General features: G+C 42.3%; 1 protein-coding gene across 1 annotated transcript in view; it reads left to right on the forward strand.

Moving 5' to 3' along the window:
* Positions 1-10,976, forward strand: part of cftr (CF transmembrane conductance regulator) — an 88,261-nt gene extending 77,285 nt beyond the window's left edge. The window contains exons 23-27 of the mRNA XM_061720933.1: positions 2,998-3,153; positions 3,276-3,365; positions 3,597-3,769; positions 6,585-6,690; positions 9,738-10,976. Of these exons, the coding sequence (XP_061576917.1) occupies positions 2,998-3,153; positions 3,276-3,365; positions 3,597-3,769; positions 6,585-6,690; positions 9,738-9,953 (741 nt within the window). The 3' untranslated portion in view covers positions 9,954-10,976. The remainder of the gene's footprint in view (positions 1-2,997; positions 3,154-3,275; positions 3,366-3,596; positions 3,770-6,584; positions 6,691-9,737) is intronic.

A 10,976-nucleotide genomic window follows, 5' to 3' on the forward strand; every position in this document is an offset into this window, starting at 1 on the left:
AAGCCAGAAACCTTGACTCGTGATTTGGGGCAGTGGACTTAAGTGCTCCACTTTGGTTTCTGCAAGATTAACGTTGCGTCGTGGTGCGAGCGCTGCTCGCGTCAGCAGTCAACCAATCTGCAAAGGTCCGTCATAAAAGCCTGTTTGTGGATTCTGAGGACGCCAAGTTTGGACTCGTGCGCTTGAGAGTTCATACTTGAGAAGTTTTAATTGGGTGGGGGAAGTTCTTTGGAGGACTGGAGGGAACAGTTTAGGTCTTCTGCTGCTGGAGCGCTAACAGGCCTTCCCGAAAACTGTCTGAAAACTGTTTGAGCTTTCTCTTTCACTGGTATGAAATGCATTCTGGGATACTCCGGGTCCCTGCTGCGTGCATACTAGATAAAACAGCCGGACTTTGAATTGGAGGGGAAGATGGGATGATGTTTAGCCAACCATCTAACTCAGGGGTGTCAAATGTGCGGCCCGTAAGAAGTTTCCAACGCAAAAAAACGAAATGTTAATTTACTAAAAAGGAAGGCATAAATAATTGCCATGAATCGCAGCATATCCGATAATATATTTCTTCTACAAATCCATCGTTATTCCACAAAGAGAGCATTTTTCGTCATTTTTTTACTTTTCTAGAATGCATTTGCCGATTTTATTTTTTTGTAGACGGTCATTTATTTTTATTAACCGACTACTATTATATATTTTCGCAGGAAAAATATCACTGCTAAAAAAGATGATAGAAGATATTTATTCTGATAATTTCAGTTTTGAATACGAGGATAGTGACAAAGTAAAACAGTTAAAAGAGAAGTGCTGACTTTTTCGGCACACTGGCGTAAATATCCACGCCAATTTTTAAAAATAAATACACTTAATTGTACTGGAAAAATCTCTAAATCACAAAGAAACACTCAGATGTAATAAGAAAGATTTTGCTTTTAATTAAATTTCCTATAAAAAAGCGAAATATAAAAAAAACATAGGCTACTTGTTTCTGTTTATCTTTGTAAAATTATATTAAAAGTATCTTACATAATTTGAAAAAAAAACGAGAAATTTCAAGAAAAGATCCTGAAGAAATATATTTTACATAATTAGAGTGTAAACAAAGTGCATATTTCCTTTAAAATTAACTAAACTGATATTGGATTAGATAACAATAGTAAAAAAAAAAGAATTCGAGAAAAAGTTTTCCGCACCGTTTTTGTTATTTTGAGCATGTGGCCCGCGAGAAAAAAATTGGTCAAATCCGGCCCGCCAAGCAAAATGAGTTTGACACCCCTGATCTAACTAGTCATCTAACAGTCAGTAGCCGGGACTCCCCTTCTGGAAGTGACGAGCCGTGGGAGTAACAACAGTCACGGCTTTACAACAACACGGTAACAGAAGAAGATGAGGGAGGGAGACAAAATGTACAGAGCTGCTTCATCATTAGAGTCCATTTTTTCACATGTTGTTGTCTTCTTTCGCTCTTGTTTGCTAATTGTACCGGAAGAACACCAACGATAAAGTGCGTGTGGCGCCACCTAGCATCGCGGAGTAGAATGATCCTCACTTAATAATCGATTGTCTTCTTGCACATGTTTACTTGGATTTCTGGGAAACTGCTGTTTAATACTAAGTTAGATTGTTGCCAATAGCTGGATTTAGATGTGCATGTAACCACACTGGGTGGTACAGATCATTGGCACAGTGTGACCTGTGCAACCAGCAGTTATTACTCCTGTAAACGTCTGCCAGCAGCTCTGCAGCGATCTTCGGGGGGGGGGGGGGGGGCTGGTAGTCGTAGTAAACTTTGATTGACATGAGTCGGGTTGCGTTCATGTCGACTTCCCAGGGACACGTGGCGTTCCACATCACGGAGAAAAAGAGGCTTCAAAACCGCTCTTCAGAAAACCTAACAGGTCACCTGAACACTACACGACCACTTCCAGCTACTTCAGTCAGGACAGTTATAGATATATACCACAATGCAAAACCAAACAAACAGTTTTATACCTGCTGCTATACAGAGGTGTCAAGTAACAAAGTACAAATACTTCGTTACCTTACTTAAGTAGAAATTTTGGTTATCTATACTTCACTGGAGTAATTATTTTTCAGACGACTTTTTACTTTTACTCCTTAAATTTTCACGCAATTATCTGTACTTTTTACTCCTTACATTTTAAAAACAGCCTTGTTACTCTATTTCATTTCGGCCTTTAAATAAAACTATCCAGTTAAATTGCTCCATCCAGATAGAGTGAATTTGGTTGTGGTTGTTTCAGATGTTCTTGTCCAGTTTTGTTCTTACATCCGTTCCCTCAGATTCCTGCAACTAAACTTGGATGTACATTCCAATAAAGGTTAGGATAAATGATAACATGCCTCTGAAGTTTGACTTTCTGCACCATTACAATACTTATAGGCAACTAGTCATCATATCTCCTGCTCTCTGAAACACATGTTAATGCTCAATAGTACACATATATGCTTCTTTAATATATTTACATTATACTAAGATGCATTCATTTTCAATGGCTTTTGTACTTAATGGCTTTTTCCCCCTTACATTACTTTTACTTTTATACTTTAAGTAGTTTTGAAACCAGTACTTTTACACTTTTACTTGAGTAAAAAACTTGAGTTGATACTTCAACTTCTACAGGAGTATTTTTAAACTCTAGTATCTATACTTCTACCTGAGTAATGAATGTGAATACTTTCGACACCTCTGCTGCTATAACCCTGCTCAATAAATGGATATGGTTTTATGTTGTGATTATGGTTTTTGTTCATGTTATTAATGCTGGACTCACTAGAACCCTTATTGAAAATTATTTATGAACTAGACCGAACCGTTTCTTCGATCAGTGGGTTTAGCCCTGCCAACCAGACCCATGGTTACCATGGTAGCCAGCCATGCACTGGTACATGACGTATGGAACCAGAGACCAGAGTGAACAAACAAAAAATAGAAGTTGTGAAGCGATATTGAGGAGAGTTTAATGTTCCTGTGTTCAGGTGGGCCTGCTTGGTCGGACCGGCTCGGGAAAGAGCACCCTGCTGTCGGCTCTGCTGCGCCTCGCCTCCACCGACGGACAGATGTCCATCGATGGCGTCTCTTCCAGCTCCGTCTCCGTGCAAACGTGGAGAAAGGCCTTCGGAGTCGTGCCACAGGTACTCTAACCTGTGATTTGACCAGATAACCCCACAGAACTTTGATAAGTGATTCTTCATGGTCGTTATATTTCATCTATCGTGCTAACTTGTTGTTGTCGTCTTCGTTTTTTGCTCAAAAGAAAATATTCATCCTGACCGGGACGTTCCGGATGAACCTGGACCCGTACGGCCGGTACAGCGATGAGGAGCTGTGGCGGGTGGCCGACGAGGTGAGGCTCTGTTTTCCCTCCCCGAGATTATAATTACAGATACGGCCGGTGAATTAATCTGCTACCCCAGACATGTTTTCCCTCCTGCCGATCCATTAGGGCTAATGAACCTCTGTTGTTCGAGCACATTTGGGTAATTGGACACAAGTTTAAATGCCGGTCTCTTGTCGTGTTACGTAAGCGGGCCGCTGCTGCGGGGCTGAAACTTCCTGTCCTCTGCTGTGCCTGCAGGTCGGCCTGAAGTCGGTCATCGAGCAGTTTCCAGACAAGCTGGACTTCCAGCTGGAGGACGGCGGCAGCGTGCTGAGCAACGGACACAAGCAGCTGATGTGCCTGGCCCGGTCCATCCTCAGCAAGGCCCGCATCCTGCTGCTGGACGAGCCGTCCGCCTACCTCGACCCCATGTCAGTATCAATCACCGCCACCGGGTCTGTGCTGCGATTTAGCCCAACGCACTTAAACCGCCCGGTTTCTCTCGCAGAAATCAGAACTAATACGTTTTTTATTCCCTCGGAAGTTGAAACCTGCGTCAGGATATGCTGTCGGCCTTCGTCCTTATCCTCTACCTCGCTGGTTGCACCGCAGGAAGCATCAGGGAGGCTAAAATCTAACCTTTTCCAGCCTGGAGTTTGCATACGTGTCAATAATCGATACCAGGAGTACCGTAAAACACCTAATAAAGTAACGTTGAAATATTACCATTACGTAACTGAAGCTAGTTTTAAGATGTTTTCCTGTGAGGGTCTTCCTACTTGGTTTCTGCACGCTGAAGGTTTCTTCCCATTAATTAGGGAGTTTTTATCTCACCGTCCCAAATTAGGCTGCTTTTTTTTTAAATTCTAAGGCCCAGTCCCAATCCCCCCCCTAGCCCTAGTTTTCATCACTACCCCTAAATTTTGCGCGTTCCCGTGAGGGTAGTGGTGTCCCAATTCCTATTTTCACCTAGGGGTAGTGGGGAAAACGAGTGTTAGGGGGCATCAATCTAGCCCTTCAGAGTGAGGGTTTTCAGATGCTGACTACCTGACCGAGGGCCAGAAAAATTTCCCAGAATGCTTTTCGTCGTCATTTGTGGACTGAATAAAAAAAAAACATGGCGGACATTTCTTATTTTTTAGTGAATAAAATCAATATTTTGAGTTAGTTTCTGCATAAAAATGCGTTTTGATTACATTTCTAGTGAGAAATATATATTTTACTTTCATAATATTCACTCAGTGAATGTACATAATCACTCGCTTGCCCGTTGTTGCGAAGTCTTTTTCAAACCTCGCCAGAATAAAGGCTGATTTATGGTTCCGCGTTACACCAACGCAGAGCCTACAGCGTAGGTTACGCGGCAACGCGCGCTGTACGCCGTACCCTACGCCGTACCCTACGCGTCGATTTAACGCAGAACCATAAATCAGCTCCCGAGTTCTCATCCCGAAATTTTCGGAGCAAATTTCTTAACAGGCGTTATTTGGATAAACTGAGCCCAGGTTGGGGATCTTAACGGTTACTTTTACGCCTGAAAAAATATTAAAACTTAATAAAGTGGCATATTAACAGCGCTACAGCTGAAATTAAAACAGCTTTTAGCTCTCGGCTTCCTGATATGGTGTGACGTATGTGCAAACGTAACTACGCAGTCACTTACGTACCCGAACGTAAACCACGCAGTGACGTAGCATGCAACATTTAGGGGTAGTGCTGAAAAGTAGGGGGAGTGGGAATATTGGGACAGGGCCCTGGGAAGATTACAAGGGCCCTAAAATGTGTGGCTTCTTTTTTAGGGGTAGTGGTAGTGAGGGAGGGCTAGTGGTAGAAAGTAGGGGGTGTATTGGGATTGGCCCTAAATGAAATGTCATTACTGTAAATCACCAAATAAAGGCCCGGGTGTTTATTTGCTTAAATCTTAGCTCTAATCAACAGGCGTTTATTAATTGTGTGTCTCCATTCAACCCAAATCCTATTGTGCTTCTTCAATCTACTGAGCTAGTTGTCTTATTTTTATGGCTCGCTTGTGAAGTTTCCAAGCTAAGAGAAAAGAGAGGCAAAAAAAAAGGGGGGAAAGAGGTTCACTCACGTCTTTTCCCTCCCTTTCTCTTTGATACACGAGCTGCTCAACTTCATAACTCGTCATCAGGGAGGTCCCTCTAAAATTAAACAAATAGTCACACTTTTCAATTCGTTCAAGGTTATTTGTTTGTGTTTAGGTCGGCTATATCTGAATATTTTTTTGGCCACCAGAAAAACAACGTTTGACCTGAAAAAATTCTGCCTGACCGGCGGATGATTGGAACTCGGCGGTTTTACGGTAATCATCCCCCTGGTCAGTTTTTGCTTTACAAGTGCACCGAGGATTTTGTGAGTAGAGCGGAAGCTCTCTGGGACGTCCTGCCGCGAGCTCGAAACCTCTACGGTTTTCTCCTTACAAATTTAGTTTTTTATTTTATTTATTTGATTATTTGTTTATTTTCTATTTATTTATTTGTATTAGTTATTTTATTTATGTATTTATTTTCATTATTTTTTTTATTGGTTTATTTTATTCATTTCTTTATTTACTTGTTTATTTTATTCATTAATTTTTTATTTAATCTTTTCTATTCTTTTATTAAAATTTTTTATTTATTTAATTTAAAAAAAAAAATTTAATTCATTTAATTTCTTTGTTTATTTTATTTACATGTTTTTTTGTTGTTTTTTTTTAAATTGAAAAAAGAATCTTTAATGTCGTCTACCCATGAACGCAGTGACGCCTTCGAGCTCCGGCTGTTCGTCGCAGGTTGTTCGGTATATTTTCACCACGTTGCATCTCTAAAATCACGTAAATGAATCCAGAGAATAACGTAGAGAACTTAACTTGCATCCCTCCATCGGGAGGTTTGGCTGGAGGACCTCAGCAGCGGCCCTCGCCCCCTCGCCCCCCCGGCGGCCTCCTGACAACGATCTCCGCCTTGCAGACGAGGTCAAAGTTCATGCGTGTCCAGCATGTGCGCGGTTCCTGTCGCTGCATATGGGGACAATCTGCAGGGACAATCTGCAGTGCTTACAGTAATTCCCGGAGTCCCGTACGTGCGGCGGAGGTGGTTGTGCGAGGACGTGCGCTGCGGAGGGTCGTGCCCGTAAATGGAGCCTGTAATGGGCGACGGGCTTCTGGAGGAAGTGAAACGCCGTCGGTGGAGGGAGACGGCCTTTGATGGGAGTAACGAGGGTGTTTGTTTGTGTTGCGGGCAGAACCCTCGTGGTCCTGAGGAAGACCCTGAAGCAGTCGTTCTCCAGCTGCACCGTCATCCTCTCCGAGCACCGGGTGGAGCCGCTGCTGGAGTGTCAGTCGTTCCTGGTGAGTCCCGACACGACTTCTGTATCCCTGTCAGGTCGGTTTTAATCTTTACTGTCAGGAGCAGCGGCGGCTGGCCAGTAGAGGGCGCTAGGGCGAAAAATAATGAATGAAACGTTTCGGTCATAGACCTTTTTCAAGGCATCAAAACCGGTTTTGATGCCTTGAAAAAGGTCTATGACCGAAACGTTGGCCCAATAAACACGAGTACGGTGTGTAAATGACAGTAAATTGTTTTAACTGCCACCTGGTGGTCAGTTTTCGCCAGTGTGTTTTAGCAGAGAATTCAAAGGTAGAAAGGGGAGGGGATGATTCTGCTGCGTAATCTCCACACCTGTTGCATCTCAGCTGTTTCTCCCGTGGGTCGGCTTGGCGTTGTGCTGCTCCGTTTCTTTTGTTTGTTCATTACCTGCATTTAATTTGATTAATTGTCGGGATGGTTCCCTGAAGGCATCAATCACTTTGACACTTTCCAAACAAGCACCCTTGGTAATGGAACGAGTTTTCACTGTAGCGGACCCTTGGTTCCAATAAAAAGGCGGAGAGATTCGTACGGGTGCCCGTTACGTAATAAAATTTGAGCACCTGTACGAATCTTTCCGTCTTTTTATTGGAACCAAGGGTCCGCTACACGGTGAGAAGAAGGTTTGCGGGAGTTTTCTTTTTAAAATTGGCTGCAGCTTTCCTCCTCTGATGCACCTCTCTGCATATCCGGTGTGCTAAAAGTTTTCTACTTCAAAATTAAAGGACCAAAATATTATTTTCTTCCTTTCTTTTCCCCCCATTGTACCCAGCTGGTACCTAACCGTGACTTCTGTGTACCGTTACACCCCATTGTATGTATAAGGTAAATTGCGCCCCCCCAAAAATGTTTAGTACCAACTGCCACTGGTCAGGAGTATAACTCCGCCCCCTTAAGGGGGCGTGTCCAAAGAGAGGAGCTGCTACCAACTACCAGCTCGGCGTGATGACGCCACGGCGTCTCATCAGATCTAAACTGACTCACGCCAGCTGAGTGCGTTGTTTTCTTCCCGCTCGCCGTTATCTCCGACTAGAGGAGACTGAACAAACTGATCCAGGAGCCATCGTGCAGAACGAAGTCACATGATGTAACGGAGACCATGGACCAAACACGCCGCCACCCCGACAACCGTCTACATTCACTGATTATGGTGATTTAACCTTGAGGAGTTGACCCTTTAATGCCTTTATGAATAATACGTAAATTAAAACAGCCTGAATTTAGTTTTTTAACAGTTTTTTTTTTGTATTTTTGTATCTATGAATAGAGTTTTATTTATTTCGGTTTTATACATTTTTTATTGTATAAAACCTATTTTTGATTATTATGAGATGGTGCAGAGGTCTTAGAAATGTATAAATTTAACCAGATTAATTTATTTTTGATCAAATAAAATGTAAATAATAGCCTTTTAATCCTTTAGGAGTTTCTGGGACCCGTCAGCAACGTTGGGCGATGCAATGAAGATAAAAAATTAATGAGTATATTTCTTTGACGTTAGTGGGGGACAGAGGTGGAAATAACGTTGATTAGGTGCAAAAGTAGTGTCAATGAACCGCTGCGAATCATTGACATGTTTAAATTTTTAAAGATTCAAAGAGCAATTCAAAGTGTATATTTTTTAACAGTTTTTTAATTATTATTTTTGTATCCCTATGAATACAATTTTATTTATTTAGTTTTTTTAAAAATGGTATTGTATAAAACTATAATTTTTTTTTTTTAATCGTGTTGATTCTGGGATGGTACAGAGGCCTCAGAAATGTATTGCTAAACCATGATACATTAGGTATTAAGGGGTTAATATTGGCGAACAGGATTAAAACTGAATAGATAATGACGATTTGGTGCAAAAGTAGTGTCCGTGAACGGCTCCGGCTTCCAGGAGTGGATCATCAACATGTTTAAGACAAAGTTCAAAGAATAAAAGAGGAATTACAGCAACAAAAACCCCCAAAACTGAGCTGCACACTTAAGTCTTCGAGTCGTCAGACGGTATCAAATTCTCAGAGGTTAAAATAATCCCGGGCATCAGCATCCCTGGGCTCGGAGGCATCTGGGATGGACCACGATGGAGTCAGGTCGATAAATATTCCAGCACTGCATCCTTGAGTGACCCTGCAAGGATGCAGGGCAGAACATTTACTGTTTTTAGAGGCAGAACTGTGTAAAAATTTAAAAAAATACCGTCTGCAAACGATTAAAGTCAAGCTGGATACAGGAATTCTCGATTTTTCCTGCATCTTTTAAACCTTTCCATCGTTTTCAGATTCATGTTAAAACGTATGACCCCTGCATGGTCTCTAACCGGCAGACGTGTCAAGTAACGAAGTACAAATACTTCGTTACCTTACTTATAGAAATTTTGGTTATCTATACTTCACTGGAGTAATTATTTTTCAGACGACTTTTTACTTTTACTCCTTACATTTTCATACAATTATCTGTACTTTTTACTCCTTACATTTTAAAAACAGCCTCATTACTCTATTTCATTCCGGCCTTTAAAAAAAACTATCCAGTTAAATTGCTCCATCCGGATAGAGTGAATTTGGTTGTGGTTGTTTCAGATGTTCTTGTCCAGTTTTGTTCTTACATCCGTTCCCTCAGATTCCTGCAACTAAACTTGGATGTACATCCCAATAAAGGTTAGGATAAATGATAACATGCCTCTGAAGTTTGACTTTTTGCACCATTACAATACTTATAGGCAACTAGTCATCATATCTCCTGCTCTCTGAAACACATGTTAATGCTCAATAGTACACATATATGGTTCTTTAATATATTTGCATTATACTAAGATGCATTCATTTTCAATGGCTTTTTTCCCCTTTACATTACTTTTACTTTTATACTTTAAGTAGTTTTGAAACCAGTACTTTTATACTTTTACTTGAGTAAAAAACTTGAGTTGATACTTCAACTTCTACAGGAGTATTTTTAAACTCTAGTATCTATACTTCTACCTGAGTAATGAATGTGAATACTTTTGACACCTCTGCTAACCGGCTTCTCCTCCCCCCAGATGATCGAGAACAGCTCCATCACCAGCTACGACTCCATCCAGAAGCTCATGAATGAGATGAGTCACCTGAAGCAGGCCATGAGCCCGGCCGACCGGCGCCACCTCTTCCCGGCGCTGCACCGCCTCAACTCCACCAAGAGGCCGCCGCCGCAGGCCACCAAGATCTCCTCGCTGCCCGAGGAGGCCGAGGACGAGGTCCAGGACACCCGGCTCTGAGCCGCACCTTCACGGACCAGCACAAGCGCTTGGTTCTGACCGTCATGGGTCTCTGCTCAGAACGACCCGAGACGGCATCTCGGTCGCTGTTATCTTAGTCACTTTTAGACGTTTGTACTGATTAATTAAAAACTGCTGGAGCAAAGGAAACAGAAATCCCCGTCAAAACCCTCCCTCACACTCGTTTAAGAATATCTCACCTGAGCAGTTGTTCATAAAAACATTTTTTTAAACACTTACAACCCTGTAACAATAGAAACACATGCAGTTGTACGGAAAACATGATGTGACTTCCTTAATGAGGCACTTATTTATTGACAGGAATCCACACGGAAACACCGGCGGCAAAGGAATGATGCATCATCTGTCTGCATTCAGGCCTCTAGGGATCCGTTTTAGCACCAAATATCAGACCTAAGTGTCTAAAAACCAAACTCACGGGCTTCCAACACGGTACGAAACAGTTTCACGCTGCAGGAAGAAGCGGTGGAGAAGCAGCACATCCTGCCACCAGAGTCGTCTTCCCTGCGGAGGTGCGGAGGATAAAATCCTTTGCATATTCTGTCTAGCCGGACTCTTAGTGCCTTTTGTTTTTTTATTATTTTATTAAATTGTTGTTTGAAAAGCAGTCAGGTGAGAAACTTTTTCCTTCCTTTTTCCTGGCTTGAAGCCGCTCTTTGCAGCAATACCACTTCTGACCACACGGAGGCAGCGTACATGACGAACGTTCATGTGTCAGCCCCTGGCGTAGAACTCCACAAGGTGGCATTATTGCATGCAGCGGCTTTAGATCTCACATCTTTATACGTATCACATACAGGGTTACCAAAGTCTGGAAACTAAAAAGTTTCCCAACTAATCATCAATTTTCCGATAAGGCTGCTTTTTAGTTTCTACTAAAGAAAGTGTTTCCACCTTTCTCCCGAAGACAGCAGAGGCCCCTGGGACCCCGGATGTGAAGACGTGGGCTTGGACGGACGGACTCTTTCAGCCGGCTGCAACACAAATGTGGATGTGCGTAAA

This window comes from Cololabis saira, chromosome 5 (assembly GCF_033807715.1).
Source record: "Cololabis saira isolate AMF1-May2022 chromosome 5, fColSai1.1, whole genome shotgun sequence".
Lineage (NCBI taxonomy): Eukaryota > Metazoa > Chordata > Actinopteri > Beloniformes > Belonidae > Cololabis > Cololabis saira.